Source organism: Rhinolophus ferrumequinum, chromosome 12, assembly GCF_004115265.2.
Source record: "Rhinolophus ferrumequinum isolate MPI-CBG mRhiFer1 chromosome 12, mRhiFer1_v1.p, whole genome shotgun sequence".
Lineage (NCBI taxonomy): Eukaryota > Metazoa > Chordata > Mammalia > Chiroptera > Rhinolophidae > Rhinolophus > Rhinolophus ferrumequinum.
In genome coordinates, this window is record NC_046295.1 from 70,935,824 (window position 1) to 70,955,010 (window position 19,187).

The 19,187-nt window shown below is 49.5% G+C and overlaps 1 protein-coding gene across 4 annotated transcripts in view; it reads right to left on the reverse strand.

Annotated features, from left to right (window-relative positions):
• Positions 1–1,125: 1,125 nt before the first annotated feature.
• Positions 1,126–19,187, reverse strand: part of CDK5RAP2 (CDK5 regulatory subunit associated protein 2) — a 169,538-nt gene continuing 151,476 nt past the window's right edge. For all 4 annotated transcript variants that reach the window (XM_033123488.1, XM_033123489.1, XM_033123491.1 and 1 more), the window contains 6 exons: positions 16,813–16,890; positions 15,532–15,797; positions 13,120–13,263; positions 6,152–6,278; positions 1,685–1,731; positions 1,126–1,218 (listed from right to left, as the gene is read on the reverse strand). In XM_033123488.1, coding sequence (XP_032979379.1) covers positions 1,162–1,218; positions 1,685–1,731; positions 6,152–6,278; positions 13,120–13,263; positions 15,532–15,797; positions 16,813–16,890 — 719 coding nt within the window. In that variant the 3' untranslated portion in view covers positions 1,126–1,161. The remainder of the gene's footprint in view (positions 1,219–1,684; positions 1,732–6,151; positions 6,279–13,119; positions 13,264–15,531; positions 15,798–16,812; positions 16,891–19,187) is intronic.

The following is a 19,187-nucleotide window of genomic DNA, read 5'->3' on the forward strand; positions in this document are numbered from 1 at the left end:
GGTGGAAGCAGAGGGGACGGGGAGCGAGCTGAAGGATAGGAAGCGATGGCCAAAGGGCGAGATGTTAGAATGAGTAACGGCAGAGGGAAAGCAAACTGAGGGCTCATCCAAATGGGTGGTAAAGTTCCCAGAATGATGGCAGGAAAGGGGACAGTGAGGGAGACTGAGTCAGGATGCAAAATGTGGCACAGATAAAGCCCATGTGCCTAGCTGACGCCTGCTCGGGGCCCCGTGGTGGTGGGCACAGGGCTGAGGCAGAAAGCAGAGCGGAGCAGTAACCGTGATGTCACGTCACGTCACGTCACGTCACATCACATCACATCCCTGCTGTTGGTGCCTCTCAGGGCTACACGGCCCCGTCCTGCGCCTTATCTGCAAATGGGGCCAAGCCCTACCCAGTTTATTTCTCACGGACATCACGAAGCTCAGGGCAGAGACAGAGGACAATTAAACATGAAGGTCAATGCCAGGGTTGTAGCAAATGCAGCAAGCAGCAATGGGGACAGTGCAGCGGAAGGGTCACAGTCACCACGGGGACGCTACCAAGCCAAGTCCCCACTGCAGGCTTCATGGGTCTTTCCCGTGTGGGAACGGCACCACCTTAGGGCGCTGCGAGGGGCCTGACTGGGCGTTGCTGAGGCCACGCCGTGGGGCGACGCTCCTTTCTGGACATCCGAGTGGGCTCAGCAGAGAGCTTGGGCGACACCTGCGGCACACACCACCCCCGAGACCCCAGCCTGTCCCACTGGGCGTGTGGGACCTGGGCTTTGCGGCTCCACACAAAGTGACTGCATCAGCAACGGGGAAGGAACCACTTAGTGACTCTTGAAACTGCGGGGCCGGCTGAGCACTAACAGAGCTGGTGGACGGGAAGCCACCACCGTACGTACGCCACAGTGACGCCTCGGCCCCACGGGCTGCCCAAGGTACCATGCCCAGCGCCCGCGCGCTCGAGACTGCTAAACACCCCACGGAGAGCACCTGAATCTCGCTCCACAACGACCCTTATGCCAACTTCAAGAGAGAAAACATTAAGAGGAAACATAGATTTCCTTTGACCAGACAGCTCTATTTTCCTCAATAAGTAGGAAACACACTTGTAACAAAGAGACGGCACGAGCTCAGTGAGGAACCACAAGCTTTATTGGCTGGAAGTTCTCCTCAGGAGCCTGGTCTGCTGGGACTGGATGTTCCCGGATGGGCACCCACGGGCCTAAGCTGGGAAAAGGGAGGAAGAAAAGGAGAATTTTAGGTCCAATGGAGGGTTTCTGAAGTCAGATCCCTGATAGAGGTAAAGGTGAGACTGTTATTCTGAAGCTACTTTCAAAGACACACTGTTTGGTCAGTAAATATTTACAGAACCAAATGACAATGAGATCATATTGTACTCATTCATTCAAAAAATATTTATCAGATGCCTACTATGTGCCAGGCACTATTCACTGTATTTCTCACCAGTAAAAATAGCATACAAGGTTAATAATGAGAAGCACTGAAACCATGGGATGGTAAAATGAAAAGTTTCATGCACTGCTGGCAGAAAAATGTAACTGTATGTGGAGGACACAACACGTATCCTGGTTTCACCTTCACCTTCACTTTGCAAAAGAAGTCATTTCCTGCCCTGCACCCACTCCCCCTGCCCAAAACGGCTTTCAATGAAAGAAATTCAAAGTGGCATTACCTCCAGGTTTCCTCTGGCCTTCCGAAGGATTTTGTGGGTTACGAGCACTGAGGAGAGAGCACAGAATGGGATGATTACATATAGGTGCCTGGGAAGACTGTGTAAAAGCCAGGTGCAGGGAGGAGGAGCCCCCTGAACCCCGAGTGGCTCACACAAGCCTGAAGCAGCCAGACCGAGAGCTGTGAAGGCCCCACCTGCCCATCACACACCCCAGGACCAAATAATCCATCAGGAAGAGTGGCCCAGTCCCTGCTAAGCCACACCTCACGGCGATACCAGAGGTAGAGCAGAGCATGCTACGCCATTTCTAGAAGACAAAGTGAGGGTCTGCAAGGCCAGCTGGATGCCCAGGTATGCCCAGGGCTCACCGCTCTGGGCCTGGGGGGGTGATGGTGCAGAGGCAAGAGGCCTGTGTCTGCTTAGCACCCCGCACGCTCTGGTTTCCTAGGCTGCCCGGAGAAGAAGTGCTAGGAAGTGGCTGTGCCCCACTCCAAGCAAAGCCACGTGTGAAGGTCAATTCTGTAGAGTCAAACTTGGCTGTGGCAGTTCCTAGAGCAAGCTTCTGATGACCCAGGAAAAAGGACTCTGGGTTCTTCCTTCTCGGCTGCCCTTTAGCTGGTAGAGGACATCAATGCGATTCCCTTCGCGTCACACTCCCACGACAGGAGGGCGGGCTGCAGGGCTGCGGCAGTGCCTCTGAGTGGTGTACGGGCAGATGTCCAGCGTATCAGAGCCCACAGGAGGAATGGGGGTGTCCCTTTTTCAGGGCAGCGACTGTAAAGTAAGGTGGCTTCTTCCCTCAGTCTTTCTCTCGTCCAACACAAACTCCAACAGCAGGAATGCCGCCACGTAATAGATTTCTGGGCCTGATCAGGGGTCTGTTCTAAATAGGGGGGCGGGGAAGGACATTAGTTCACTCCGTGGGGAAGACAGACACAGGCTCTGGAACTGGGCCTGTGGCTGGTGGTGCCCAAGGCTGAAACAGACTCCCCGTCAAGCTCCCCAATGGCTCCCTGAGAACGGGAGCCATGTCACAGCCTTGACAAAATAGTTATTTCTTGCCTCACCAACATTTCCATCTGGAAATAATGAAGTGCATTTGCAATCTGTGACACCAGGGGAAGGACAGGCAGTGTGGGATTCTTTCAAAATTGGGCACAATGAACTTCAGAGGTACTCGCTGCCTCTGTGGCCCCGCCCGCTGACCCCATGCTGCAGAGCAGCGTTCTATCCTGGGTCCAGGGATATGCTTTGGCGTGTCCTAAATCCCTGAAAACTAAGTGCAAATCTTTGTGTGTACACGGATATATGCATCTTTCTGGAGAGAGATCACACCTCTCCTGAGAGTTGCCAATAGGCCTGTTACCCAGAAAAATTAAGTATCACAGCTGTGGGGGTTAAAAAATAACACTGGAACAGGACCAAAAGAACAAGACTCCCAGTGGAAGAGCTGAGGCTCACCTGCCCCAAATCTGAAGGGGCCCCCACACCTGAACAGCACTGCCCACCTTCCAGAGCACAGAAATCCCCACTGCGATGAGAAGTTCGAGGGACAGAGCAGTACAGGGCACACCCCAAGCCCAGGCTTGCCCGGCGCACAGGCGAGACTCGAACCCAGGTCTGTGTGGCTCAGCGCAGGGCGCCTTCCAGTCAGCAGTGCTGGCATCCACCAGCCTCAGTGGTGTCTAGCTGGTGACAACTGTGACCTCAGCGAATACTCCCAACCCGTGCAGCAGGTATGCCTGTCTCAGAGGCTAAAAGTGAAAGCAGGTGGCTCCAGGTGACATGGCAAGGGAGTGACGGGTCCTCGGGGCTCACAGGGACACCCTTCTCTTCCTTTCTACTGCAGACTCTGGGAGGAAACATAGTGTTCAGCGTGGCCCAGGCAGGACCAGCCCTGGGCCCTCACTCCTCCCATCACCATGTGGGGAAGGGACAGGAAGGGACACTCTCCAACTTTCACTCAGTCCCGCAGAGCCAGAAGCAGACTGTGAGGCTGGCCAGGGTTCAGGAAAGTTCCAAGGACCCGAGTCGTCGGGATGAGCTGCAGAGCCAGGCCTAGGAGAAGGAGTCCCAGTCCAGGGTCTGCCACCAGCTGTGAGACCTTGGGCAAGCCCCACACCTGGCTCTGAGCTGAGCCCCCACTTTGTGCCAGGCCTTGGAGACACAGAGAGGGGGGACACCATCTTAGCACGGGAATGGGATTTGGTCCGACCTACTGGAAAAAAGAGGCAGTGAACTAACATTTGCTGTTCGTCTACTCTGTCCCCGGGAAGCATACAATACAGTTCAGGTATCATGACATCTGATTTTACAGATGAGAAAACTGAGGCACTTTTTGTCAAGTTGTGTTTAGAACCCAGGCTTGTGTGGCCAGTCCTTTGGAATAACTGTCTCCACTCACAGATGACAAATCTGAAGTTCAGCGAGTTAAAGTGATTTACTGCAGGTCACACAGGAGACGGCGCTCTGACCTGTGCTCACTACGTACCCCAGGCTCACTGACCCAGGACTCGGTCGGGGCTCTGTCGTCCGGTCTGCACGGTAACTCACCCTCCTGAACCTACTGCCCACTTCTGAAATCCCCTCCCCTGCGAACAGGGTTAACTCGAGGTGCCCTGTGACTGGGGCTGCGAGGAGGAGGAGAGAGGCCAAGGTGCTGGCTTTTCCTGGACTTGGCGGCTGAGCAAAAGCTCCACTTCCTGCCTCCTTACTGCTCCAGGAGTCCGACCCAAACGTGCCACAGGCCCCTCAGACACGACCACAACTGGCACCGTCTCCCCCAGGTGCCCTCCAGGGCTCCTATTCTCTCCAGGTGACATGAACCCCACGGACACCTACCACGCTGCCAGAACCACCTCCTTGGTATCTTTCAAAGCCTCCCCTCTCCTCCATGGGGTTTCAGCCCCATCAGACCTCCCCACTGCCTGCCTGGGGGACTGCTGCAGCCCCCGAAGAGGTCACCCTACGTCCTGGCCCCTCTATGTTCAGCCATGGGACCTCCTGACACACAAGGACCATGGCAGTCCCCGCTGCTCATGGGGTCTGGCCCACAAGGCCTTTTGTGACCTGGTCCCTACTTATCCCTCTCACTTCGTCTCTCCCAGCAAAAGCCGAGGCACGTCCTAAGCATGTTCCTGAACACTCAGTTCTTGCCCAGGAGGCCACCTGACGGAATCCTGTCCCCACCCCTTCTCTAACTCCTACTCACCCCTCAAGATCCCACTGGTCCAGGGCCTTGAGAAGACACATCGTCCTGCAGCTCATTTCTGTGTCTCCATGAAGTCAAAGCTCCACACTGCCAAGAACTGTCTCATTCACCTCTGTCCCCAGATCCTGGCCTGGGGGCACAGGGCAGGAACTACGTGCTTGGCATCTCATTGCCGTTCAATCTCTGTCAGTTTCAGTGCTTTCAGAAGGCTCTGGGGGTAGGGGATAACTATGGAGAACCACTTGATGATAATCTGTGTCCTGTGCCCCAGAAAGGCTGGACTTGGATAAGACAGCGGCACAGGGCCGCGAGGAAAGCGCTGCGTCAGCAGTTCTCCTAAGACGGGGACACAGGCAGGCAGCCCTGGAAGAAACTCGGTGGCTGCCTGCTCCCCTAAGCTCGCAGCTGAGTGAGTGCTGAGGGCTTAAAGCGGGAGAATGCAGCTGCTCCCAACCATCTCCGAAGCTCACAGATCTGGGCTGGGGCTGACCTCACAAACGTCATTGTATCCCTCCAACCCTGAGTCTCTCTGCATCTGTCTCGAAAAAATGTTTCTCAAGTCCGTCTCCCGCTCTTATGCCCACTGCCCGCTGAGGCTCTCTCGCCTGCCTGACTGGAGAACCGGCTCCCTCACTCACGGGGCGGCTGCAGCCTCTCTTGCATGCAGATTGGACAAGTTGACACGGCTTGGCTCGGAGTGGGAGCCACCCCGAGCCTGCCACCTAAGGTCTTTCACCGTCAGTCCTAGTCCCCTGACCCTCCTGCCTCAACCACTTGTAGCTCTTACTCCAGCAACATGAACTACTGCTGTTGACAATGCAAAACCTTATTTCTTCCTTCTCTGCCTTTGTCGACACTGTTCCCTTTCCATCTGACCAACGCCGACTCCTCCCTGCAGACCTAGCTCAGGCGTTGCTTCGTCCAAGAAGCCCACCTCTTAGGACAGAGTGACACCCGCCTCACTCCCGCCTCAGCGCTCCCTAGGACCCTACACATGTTCCTGTCACTGCACATGCCCTGCACCGTCTCCCAATGAGATGACAGTCCCTGGCATAGAGTGGCCCCTCTGTAAAAGTACATTAAGTGAATCCATTGTCTGTGTGGGTCAGAAGGATGAAGCATGAAAGGAAACCCATAAACAGAAGGCGTGATGATAAACGATCTGAGCTTCGAAGCGGGTAGTCCAGGGCTGGCTTTTTGGTCCTCAGAGGCAGGAAGTGGTCAACATGGCAGCCGCCCCCCAGCCGCTCACTTACACTGATCAAAGATGACTTTTTCCTGGTGCTTGCTCAGCTGCAAAAGCTTCATGGTGTTTTGCAACTTCTTTTCTTGTTCAAACAATTTTTTCTGTAGTTTGGTGATCTCTGCCTTCATTTCTCCAGTCTAAAGAGAAAAGGAATTAGAAAAAATGAACAAAGAACATAAAACATCAAATCACCTGGGCAGGATTACAAAAAGGATTACAAAACCAGAACAAAAAATGCTCAACCTTACTAACAGAGATATTCGAATAAAAACTAGAAGCCATGTTCTGCTGGTCAGATGGGCAAAACCAGGCAGGATCCAGTGATGAGGAGCGTGTGGGGAAATCACCCAGGACCGCTGGTGGACTGGGGACTGGCATGGCCCAGGTGGAAATGATAAAATTTCCAAATTATAAAAAGCTCTTCACCCTTTGACCCAGCAATTTACCCCAAGGAATGAAAATACAAGCACAAGACGAGGCCTGTGTTCAAGGATGTTCGTCTTAGCGCTGTTCATAACAGGAAAAAATAAACAACCTGATTTGTTTCAATAGGGTCTAGATAAATGAATTATGGTACTTCCGGTACAGACAATGGAATAATTTTGCAGCTATTAAAAATGATGTTGTAGAATTCTATTTATTGTCATGGAAAGATGGTAATAATTAGTGATACAAAGAGCCCAGAGTAGCTATTGTATATATCAGGCTTTCCCGTTTCATAAAATTGAGTACATATACCTATATCCGTAGATGGGTATACCAAGATGTCTAGAAAAATTTCCTGACATAGAGATGTCATCAAAATGTGAATAGTGATTACCCCCAAGCAATGTGATCTGGAATGTTTTATTTTCATTTTTAAAAATTTATCCGAACTGACTGAATTTTTTAACAAAAATTACAATGCTGATTATAAAAAAATTTTAATGTTTAAATCTTAAAAAGAGACATAAGTATTATCAGGAAAGTATGATCCATCAGGAGAATCTATTCTGATTTATCAGAGGTGAAAAAAGCGCAGATGGGCAGCAAAAGCAGAGGCCCCAGGCCTCTGAGGTGACATATGCAGACCATAGAGGCTACTCAACAAGTCTCCACCTGATTCGTTCAGAGGGTTAGGGACCCTCCCCTTCTTGTAAAATACCCTGACTGTAAGGTACCCTGGCACCGACTACTCTGCTACACCGAAACACCTCTGCTCCCGAGGGCTGTCAGCTCACAGTCACTTCAGTTTGTTCCCAAACTTACTTACGGCAGTTGTTTGCAATGGTAATCAGTTACAGCATGTCCTCGAATAACGTTTCATTGGTTCAACGTCATTTCATTATAACGCTGATGAGAAGCCGCAGGAAATTAAGTCTTGTTCATATCAATTAGCCTATGGCACAATTGGTTTTGTCACGTCATTTTTGCTTAAAAGTCGCAGAAACTCCACTGCTGACGCCATGTAACTAGCAAGTCACTCCCTGTCCCTAAGCCTCTGTTTCCCAATCTGCAGAAGTGGAGGCCTGGCCTCGATGATAGTCTCCGGGATCCTTCTACTCTAAGAGTCTGGGTCATAAACAACCGAAAAACCCCATCTCTGCCCTGGGAGCAGCTCCTCAGAACCAAGCCCCAGCATCTCTAAGCAGGGGCCTCCCAGAAAGGCCTGCTCAGAAGAAGGCACCCCCAGAATGAGTCATTGCTTTGAAATCTAATAAACTGAGTTTCCTGAGAAGTGGTGTTCTATTTCCTTAGCCTTCTGGACAACTTCTGTGTTTGCATCTGTGCGAGCTGGTGATCACTCCATTACCTTTATCGGTAGTAAGCTTGCAAAAACTAATTTAAGTCTATAATGGAGAAATGAAAGTATGTTTCTACATAAAATTGTGTATGATGAACTGAATGCATTTAAAGGTCCATTTATATGTATTTTTACGTAACATGTAGTTTAATAAAGTTTCTGTTTATGGGGGAAAAACATCTTAGGACCTATTGACGACGTTAAGTGAGGACTTACTGCATATGATTTCATTATTAGGTAAACCTATGAAATATGTGTGTGAAAAGAGAGAATTGTTTGTATGAAAACCAACACATGCTTCAGGAAAGACTTGATAAAGGCAAGTCACTAAAAAGCACATTTCTGGCAAATTAGGTGTGGGTGAATTGACTACAAAAGTTGTGGGAGGAACATGTTCTAGAAGAATTCTGTCTTCAAATTGCTTTGCAAGTGTCTAAGGTTTTCCTTCATCTTAAAGAAACAGAAATTGGAAGTGACAGACATACATTATGGATGTAGTTTATGAAAGAAAGAAAATGTACAACTCCAATCAGCATACCCATATTCAAAGAAAAGGCCCTAGCCCTACATCAAAAGAATGGCAAATGAATGTACATTTAACTGTTAAACTAATGTTTAAGGCATGTATCATTTTTTGATTGCCTGCTTTAACCTACTTTTAAGATTAACCAATTGTGTTAGCTCTAAGGACTTCAACTGTTCTTCCAAAACAGACCCTAATTTAAACATCAGGTTTTCTTTGATTCTCTTCCTCATTCTCAGAGCCCACAAAGATTTGTGTTCTGGTCATGGCTTCAAAGGCCACACATTCTAGGACAGTCACTCTACATTCAGAGCCTTTGTTCCTTCCACAGCTATAAAATAGGGATGATCCCTGGGCCACCCTTCACCCTACAATAGAGAGAGTGAGACTCAAATGAGATGATGCCTGAGACAGAGTGTGATGACTTCACCCCTGCCTGGACAACCTCTGTTCTGCCCGGTCAGCCTCTACTCCTCTTTCTAAAGTGTCAACTCAGGCATCACCTCCTCTAGGAAGCTTTCCTTGAGCCTTTTCCCCACCGGGAGTCCAGGTTGGTTTCTGCTCCCCTGGGTACCCACTGTGCCTGGTACCCCTTCTCCCCCTTCACTGCCCATCTCCTGCTGGATGGTCATTTACTTGGGGGGTTAATTTTCACCTGCACTCTCAAAACATTGTGTATGTCTATCCAGCACTTAAAACAAGGAATTTAGGTGATTTATGTGTCTGCTGTTCCTCTGAGCTAAAATCTTCATTTTCACAGGAATGAATACACCCTGGTAAAAACAGCAGGGCTCCAAAGCCCTGCTCAGTCACTCCCAGCTGTTGTGATGATGGAGCAGGGGAGCTTCAGTTCTTATTTCTGGAAAATGGGAATAATAACACCTAACTCTCAGAAGCTGCTGCGAGGGATAAAGTGCGAGGCTGAGTGCAGAGCAGAGGGCGTGGCATCAGGGAGCTCAACAGGCGACTCCGCCCTCAGGCCACAGGGCTGAGCTGAGCTGAGCTGAAAACCACCCCCTCCCAGGAGGCCTCCATCTTCCTCCTGAGCCGTCTGCCTGACTTCTGGAGCTGGGTTTTTTGTTGTTGTTTTTTTTTCTTTTTGGTTGTTTTCTTTTTTATAATGAAAATTCGCAAATATTTACAAAAGTAGAAGGATTAGGACAGTGAACCACCAGGTACCCATCCAGCGTCAGCAATGATCAAATCGTGGTGAAGCTTGTTTCATCAACATCCCTGCCTATCCTCACCCTAAATTATTTTAAAAATCAATCCTAGAAGCCCGTCATATCTCATCCATCAAATTTTTTCGAATATAGCTCTAGAAGAACAAAACTCTTAAACAAAAACAAAAACCCACAATATAACGATCACATCTCAAACAATGGCAATAATTGCTTCATATTCCCAAATATGTCAATAGACACATTTCCCTGATTGCATCACAATTTTCTTTTTCGAACAACTGGTTTGATTTCACTTAAATTGGAATACAAATGAACAGCATGTGTTGCATATGACGGATGTGCCTTTTAAATTTCTTTTAATCCAGTGGTTCTCAGAGCAACCAAAAGGACTTATGAAACAGATCACTGGGGCCGCTCCGACTTTTGAGTCAGTGGGTGTGGGGAGTGAGGCACACAAATGTGCTTTTCCAACAAGTTTCCAGATGATGCTGATGCCGCTGCTCCAGGACCCTAATTTCAGAACCACAATAAATCTGCACGTCTCACTCCCTCTGGTGTCTCTTTCCTTCCAGGATGAAAAGATGTTCTAAGCTCATATTGTACGTTTCCTGCCACAGACCTAGAATCAAACCATTTCTCCAAGGAGCCCTATTTCCTTGTAGTGGGAAAAGGTATTTAGAAAGCACAATTTGGCACTGAAGGTGCTCAATGATTCTGGATTGGACATTTTTAAAGCCTTTTAAGTAAAGAGAGCTAGTATAATTTTTCAATAGAAAATACATCATGAGTTCATACTGATATTTCCAATTCAAGTAAAGGAATGCAGGATTTTTACTTCTTTGATTTTTTAAACATTTATTATATTTCTTCCCTGACAGTAAAAAAAAAAAACTCAACATAATTGGTTATTTGCTTCATATCACCAATAGAAATATAAGAGTTTCATAATATCAATATCAATATTACTAACAATTTCATCACTGAAATCAGTTTATAATTTTTTTGCAGTTCTTTTTATCCTGAGAGCCTTTCCATTAGGAACACTATACCGTCAAATTATTGTTTTAGTCATTGAAATGTTTCCTCTTTGTGTAGTTATGCCCTTAATATGATACATACTGAGGATTGTTGGTTTCATCTTGCTGTGAATGTTTAGAAATTGCTTTCTCATTTTGATGTATTTTTATGTATAAGTATATGAAGCACTTATATGGTTTCAAAGTCAAATGGACAAAACCAGGTCTATTCAGAGACAGCTACTTTCCATCCCTACAAGTAGCCTGTTCTGTTGTTATTGTTTATCCTTCCATTTAAAGCAAAATTTATAAAGGAAAGTTGTGCCTCTCTCCCCACAGCTTTCTTAGATAAATGGGTGTACATGCTCACACTTTCGGAGTGGGCCTAGCGACTGCAGGGGACGGTCCCTTAAATGCAAAAGGCACATTAACGACACTCAGGAAATGCGAGGCAGCACGAAACCATCGGGATTGCTGGGGAAAACTTGGAAATCTGATTTACACACATTTCACACCAAGAAAAAGGCACTGTATGAAACACAGGCAGGGACAGAAGAGTGGCCAGAGGCAATTTAATGCCACACAGGGGTGTCTGCGTACACCAGCAAGCATGCGGGAGCATCTCCGAGGTCCTTCCCGCGGCTCTGAAATTCTGTGATGCCAAAGTGAGCAAAATCAATTCCCGAGAAAGCCTGGGAGAGAAGGAGTGAATCATGACCAGTCCCTGGGCCGACCTGGTAGTGGGCGAGGTCAGCGTGACTGCAATTTATACACACACACACACACACACACACACACACACACACACACGAAATAAGAACTGCATTCTGTCTAGTTAACGGACATGACTAAGTACTGGGAGCGTGATTATACTGTGGGCAAACTGTTTCGTGCAGATACGCTGTGCTCTAAAAATCACACGGGCAAATACGAGTTTGAGAGTTTAAGAGGAAATCATTCATTGATTCGTTCAAAAACAGGAAGGAAACAGACTTGGCCCCTCATGGAAAGTAGAGGGAGACAGACATTAAACAAACGGAACTATAATTTGTGATAAGAGCGGTAGTGAAACAGAGGATGCTATGACTGAGTGAACAGGACGCCCTCTCTGACCTGGAAGTAACATTGAAGCGGAGACCTGAAAGGTGAGAAGGAGACAGCCAGCGGGAGGGAGGTGGGGGACAGACAGGCAGGCAGAGCATCAGTGTCATCAAAACCTAAGACGGAAAAGAGCTTGGCGGGTTAGGAGAGAAGGAGGGGCCCATGTGAGGCTGGAACCCACTGGGCCCTCTCCTTCCCTCCGACATTCCATCTTCCACTCCAGGCCCCCACCAGCTGAAAGTGGGGCAAGACATGATTTTCCTGCATCATAACTGGTTACGTACTACCCCAAGCTTAGCGTACCCAAGCTTCCTCCCCAGGATCCCAAGCGGGAAATCACTGGAGAGATTCCTCAGACCCTCCCAAGTAGAGGGTTGCTTCACTGCTACTTCCTTGCCGTGGCTGACAGATCTGACAGCTATCAAAAGGGGTTTAACTAGACAAGTAATGGCATGGGATGCAAATTTCCCTTCTGCCTTCCTGCTGGCTTGTGGCAAGAATTTATAGGTTAGATAAATGAAGGGGGAAATATCTATCAGGCCCCCAAGCAGAGTTCGAACTCCTCCTTAACCCGTGTGCTGCTTCTGCCAGGGAGGTTTCCCTGATTACCAGAGTGGGTCCTCCCCTGTCATAATACTACGTGTTTCCCACAGACAAAAACCTGCGATCGCTGCTGCTCTGCCTTACTCCTGATTGGGGCCCGGGGTATGGGCATGGGTGTGGGGGCAACTGCTCTTAATTCAGTCACAAGAAGTTACTGCAAAGTTGAGCTTTGAAGAGACGTTTCAATGGTTTTATCTAATAAATGGTTTTCATTCAGTAAAAAAAGTAGCATCTAAATAGTTAAAACAAATTTGAACAAGGCCCACTAAGTATGATGCTGAAAGCTAACATGACATTAGACGGTCCAGGGAAAGGCACCTGAACTGAGAAAGACGGAGGAGAGGGAATGAGCTAGTCCACAGGACACGCTGGGCTGAAGCCGTAAAGTGAAATTGATTCCTTGGACTCAGACACTTGTGCTTTCAAACCAGCTCTGCCACCCTGAGCACGGCCCTCACCCCCCGACCCTCAGTCTCCTCCTGTACAGAAGACAAACAGGATTTCCCTCAACAGAGCTATGCGAGGAGTGGGGGCAGGGCTGGGTTGGGGCAGCAGGGGTGCTCGGGATGAAGTGAGAACACCCCAGGAGCAGCCAGCACGATGCCCGGCGTGCCCCTCTAAACAGGCATGGCACCTACCCTGCCCTCTGACACAGTTCCTAACTGAGGGTACGTCTACCAGAAGGCAGGCCCTGGGCTGGACGTAAAGGAGATGGAGACCCAAGCCCAAGTGGCATCCTTGAGCCTCAATCCGCGTGTCGCCACCCACCTGCTCAGAGTGAGGTGTGCCCTGGCCCTGTGTGGGGAGGGACACCCTCCAGAGAAGCGTCAGTAACCTCGCAGCCTCTTCCAGGATCAGCGTGGCCGTGTTCACGCTGGTGATAAACCTGCTCAGGGGTGCCGAGTGCAGACCCTGCATGGGGGGACAAGAAGGTTGTTACACGCAGTCCTGAGAAGATTATGGACAAGCTGGCTTTAATGGGCAGCGTAAATCTCCCGACGAGGCCTTGTGCTCCATATGCTGAGCAAGGGCTGGTACCAGACGACACCAATTTATTGTTCGTAAAGACTGTGAGTTATAGATCGCGAGAGAATTTCGGCGGTGATTTTCGCCCAATCAATAACCATGATTAAGGACCACCTGCATTAACTATATTTACTACACCCAGAAGACGGTCTGTGGTCAGACCGCTCTCTGCTCCGCAGCCCACGGAGCCTCCCCAGAAAGCAACCGACGCCAATGGCGAGTGACACAACGCGACATTTCTGTCTCAGCCGTCCTCGCTAAACACTCTGCTTACTGCCAGTACGACAGTGCGGCCCTGTCAAGCCCCTCACCCTCTCTGCGGGCAGAAGCAAACTCAAACTGGGGGATGTCAAAGGCATGAGAAAGGAAAGAACATGAGCCAGAGAGGGGAAAACGCAAAATACATTAAAAAAAAAAAAATGAAAAGAGCATTGTCTACACAACAAAATAAATACAAAATAAAACTACACACACTTGTTAGCTATCAAACTGGCAAAAAACCACTTATAAATAAAAGTACTCAGTGATGACAAAGGGGTAGTGAGACAACAGTATTTGGGGAAAGCAATGCAGCAAGTTATCACAAGTGGCCTGAAGAGCTCACAACCTTTGCGCGCTACCTCTACGTCTGGGAATTTATCCCTATGAATTGATCAAAGACACAACCAGAGATCCATCTGTAAGGATCATGAGAGCTTTAAATGTCCAGCAACCAGGTGAAAGAGCAAATAAACATGTGGATACATGTCAGCTTCTTTTCAGCCATTAAAAGTTCTAGGTACAGAGGGAATGAGATAGGAAAAATGTTAATCTAATGTGAACTGAAAGTCAAAATATGAAATTCACATGTCTGAGTCAGTTTTATTAAACTTTACGAATGAGCTAAAGGTATGTATCAAAATGTTAAGTGTTGAGCAAGCACTATATGGTATTTTTACAGATGTTTTGTTTTTATGCTTTTCTACAGTTTCTAGCTTTTGTACAATCAAGATTATAATCAGAAAAGAACGGCAATCTTAGTAATACCTACTAATTCATTTACCAAGTAGTTACCAAGCCCCTATTCCGTGCCAGGCCTTGTGCTAGGTACCGGATACACAATACTGAGCAAAACAGACACGCTCCCTGCTCTCCCGGACCTTAGTATTTAGTACACTATACAATGCAAAATGGACTTTCCCTATATAACAGTAGAAGAAAATAAAACAAAAAGGCCAATCAGCTATCAGGAAGCTGGGGACTCAAGTATCCTCAGTAAGGACATGAGAAGAGGGATCATGGAAGCTTCGAGGCTGGGTCCAGTCTGCCCAGGGGGCCGAAGGAAATTTGAGCCCAAGCAATGGAGGAAGTGAATGAATGACTTTATGTCACAAGCATGGCACATGGGTCCTCAACAACAGGTAACTTTAAAATGAGCAGGGTTCGAGTAGGATGAGGCAGGAAGGAGGGAGAAGGCAAAGGGCCTGAGGGGTCTTCCCAGCCAGTGGGCACAGGAAGTTGGTTGGCAAGCAGGACGACAGCACGAGCACAGGCTGATAGGGGCAGGGCACACGGGGAAACTGGAGGTGTCGGTGGGGAGCAAGGCAGTAGCAGACCGAACGATTAGAAACCCTTGGCATCTAAACAGCACCAGGGGGAAGTGGAGTTTTCTGCACAGGAGAGCGAGGTGACAAACAATGTTCTTCAGGAAGCAGTGTCATGACAGAGAAAGAGGACGCCTTGGAGGCCAGAGAACTGAGTTCACATCTTCACTACCCCAGGTTACTGCACCTCAGTATCTGTAAAGCGGGACGACATCACAGAGCGTGGACGGGTGACGGCTAGGTGACTGGGTAGATGAACGATGGACGGACACAGCGAGGGGCTGAAGGATAAAAGGATGGATGGGAGACTGGATGGAGAGAGGCGGATGCCAGTGAAGCGATGGCAGAAAGGCAGGGCGCCAACCCCAGCAAGTGTTCTTCCCACAGAAAACAACAAAAGTCCCCCAGACTGGACCTGACCTCTGAGCTTTCGTGGGCTATTTCCAGGCTCCTCGTTTCAGGGCCTTCCTGAGGACATGTGTGCGCCCTGCCTCCTAGCGCCCTCAGCCAACACGTCCACTCCTGTCCTCAGGGAGCATCTGTCTCCCTCCAGCTCTGCCGGGCAGGTTACCTTTGTTCCTAGCTCTTGGCTTGTGGAACCAGGAGCCTCTCGGACCTGAGTGCCCATCTCGGTAAGGAGCTTCTGGCCGTCAGCAATCTGCTTACAGAGGGCATCGTAGTCCTCAAGCAGGCCCAGGACGTGACAGCCACTCTTGCTGGCCCACAGGTGGTGGCCAGGGACCAGGCGGGACGTGCATGGGCTGCTGGTGGCCGAGCTGACACTGACGCAGGCGAGGGAGTCCATGTCATTTACAGAGGGCGGAGGACTCGCTGAAGCTACAGAATGAGAAGGAAGATGTCAGATCTACTGGGGACAGCATCCTGCGTTGGATGTGCTGCATTCAGTGATGTCGACGCCAGCCAGGAGAGCTAAAAGCGGCCCTCAGGCCCAAATGCCACCTGACACAGCCCAGAGAGGAAGGGGCCAGGCTCCAGAACCTCAGCCTGTATGTCACCCCCATACGGGGCTTATTCATCTTGTGGGCAAGTTCAATTCAATCCAACCCACACTTAATGAGGTCAGGCGCCCACTCTGCAGAAGACCCCCCCATTCCCACAGATGAGTCAAGCCAGCGCTCGTGGTCTAATCAGAACAGATACCGTGGGGGAAGTGTAACAGCACCGAGACACAGAGCCAGGGCTCAGTGAAACATAAGCAATTCTCTGTGCGGGAAGGGAGATCAGGGAAGGCTTCCTAGAAGAACCAACAGTTGAGCTGGGTTGAACAGGTAGCAAGAATTACGCTAGGCAAAGGTAAAAGCCTGTTGCTTTTTACTTTGGGATGAACAGAAGTCTGGATACATAATTCTCACTGGGGACATCTGGAAAGGCATTTCACAGAGCAGCTTGCATTCATGATGAGTCCTGAGGAAGTAGCAGGATTTTCACGGGCAGAGAATGGGACAAGGGCCGTCTGGAAAAGGAGAGAGCCACGGTGCAAAGTGCCAGTGAGAGGGAAGTGGGAGCCTGTACGCAGGATGGTGACCCCTCTGTACGAGAATATGAGGGCAGAAGGGTAAGGCTGGACGGGCCCACTGGGGCTGCATGCTGAAAGCCCTGTGAAGGTGTCACACTTTCATCAACAGAGACCCAATGATGTCGTTGAGGTTGGGAACAGCTAGGAGACTAAACTGGCTTGGAGAACGAGATCACCAGTTAGAGATGCTGAGACCATGAAACCCCAAATCCTGCCAAACACCCACTTGGGACCAGGGACCCCTTTTTCTTCAATTTAAAATGTCTTACTGCCAAACCCAACCCTGCCATCGTTACCCAGACTTCAGCTTTGTACCTGATCTCGGTGTCACTGCCAGGGTGGAATCAAACAGATCACATGAATTATCAATTGCCACAAGACATCTGCCACCATCTACAAAATGCAAAATAAGAGAAGGAAATAAACTGTGAAAAGGTTGTTTCACTGTCATCAGCATTTGAGAACACGCTGACGGGGAATACAGGGAAGTACCCGACCCACACAGCACGCTTTCCCATCCTCAGCGGCATGAATCCTGCCCGGCGCTGTGCAGGACACTGGGGACAAGAGTGAGCAGGCCCGGTCCCCTCCCTGGACCCTCTTGTCCAGGCAAGTAAACCAGCAGCTTCCCTTCAGGGTGGTCAGGGCCAAGGTTGCTGAGGAGGCTGTGGGAGCTCAGGCGAGGGGTGTGGACCCCGAGGAGAGAAGGAAATGCAGGCAGGGGAACGGGCAGGATGCAAAGGCACGGAGGAGCCGTCACGACACGCCTAGAAAGAAGCAGCTCCAATGGCTGAGCCCAGGATGCAAGGGAAGGACATGGTGAGCTAGGGACCCGCTCAAGGGTGAGGCGGGGCAGCGTCCAGCTGAGGTCTGTGTTCCGGACTGAAGGAGGGAGACTGGAGGCTGCTGTCGCAACCCAAGCAAGGGGGAAGAGGGGCCTGACGTAGGACTTGGGAGGTGATGCATTTGAAACAAGGTAAGGAGTGAAACCAACTGGATGATCTGTGACATTCTCTAATTTAGAAAGCACTTTCACATCGGAACTCTCAGTAGCTCGGTGGGCGGGATGGCACCGTATTTCAGATTCCCCGGAAGAGGAGACCAAGGGGCAGAGACAGACGGGGTCTGCCTAGTATTACCCAGAGTGCGGGTGGCAGGGCGAGGACGGCGACGTGGCCTTCGGTGATGTGGCCTCCTGCCACCCAGGCACACTAGCCCCTGCCAGGGATCGCCTTCTGCCCACACCGCAGCCTTTAGAGCAGAACTTTCAAACAGGTGCACTTAGAGTCCTGAAAAGCCTTCTGCAAAGGAAGACACGCTGCCGCCTATGACAGAATTCTAATCTTCACCCGAGGACATCGAGGACACTGGAGGACGTTTCCAGGGGGGTGGCACTGTGAGCTTTGAACACATTCTCCTGGACGCCTCTTAGGACGCCCAGCCAGGGCTGACCCTGGACAAATTTGAAAAGCAGGCACAGGCTGGTCAGTGGCCTCCTCACTGGAGCTGCTCCAACTCTCCTTCTTGGGCACCCCAAGCACTGAACTGTGCTCCCTGCTCCGGTCTCCCCTAGCCCACCCCCACCATCTCCTTGGTCCTGTCTCCTCACAGCCCGAAGAAGGGCTGGGAGCAGACCTGTATCTGAAACAGCAACGCCCACTGCTGATGTGCAGCCCGTGCAGAAGGTGGCAACATGGCACCCTCCCGACCCTTTGAGATTTCCCTAATAGGATTTTATCTTAAGAATACCGCTGAACAGCAAAAAGCACATTCACATCCACATTTACTAAAGCTCCAAATCAGAGGCCACTTTAACAATCACCAGGGTAATGGTTTGGTGACTGACAATCTGAAAACAATAATTAGGAAACATTTACGATGTAATATTGGGCAAAAACAAAAAAAGGACACAGAATGGCACAAAAACCAATTTGAACACTATACATTTATGCCGACATTTGGTTATCAAATGAAGGGAAATATGCAAAGTAAAAAAAATTTATCATTTGTAGATTCATGAAGGATTTTTTTCCACTTCTTTTTTTTCCACATTGTCGCATCATCTTTTTGGTTAAAATTTTAAAACCCTTATCAAGGAGAAACCAATGAGCCAATCACCACAAGCTCTAAAGCACAATGACTGGGTACTCTTCAAGAGATTTTAAGTTTTTAATTAAAGGCGACAGACATAACGCACAATCCAAGTAAAGGGAAATCCAACCTTTCACACCACACTTCTTTATAAAGCAGGTGACATTCCTTGTCCCTCTGGATGCAGGCATTAGAACTGTGCTCCCCAGACACCCGAGGCTCTGGTAGGGCAGGCGGCGCTCAGGGGCCGCACTGGACTCGGAGCGAGAGACGAGCTCTAGGTCCAGCCCTGTCTCTGCTTGCGTCGCTTTGCGCAAGTCCAGTGCCCTCTCTGGGTCTTAGGTCCTTCATCCACAGAGCAGAGGACAGCCTGGCCTACTGCTTGGGCCTGGCCATCATTCCGGCCCTCCTGGGCAGGTGGCAGAGGAGTGACCACACCCAGTGTTGTCCTCCTTCTGCCGCCCTCAACAGCCCATGCAGGGCGAGACAATAAACCCATAAGCAGATGCAAAACAGAACCAGTTTGCATACCTACCAGGATGTTTTTCAGATCCTGAAAAACATTGACAGCCAGAGTAAGAGGTTTAATTCTCTTTCAA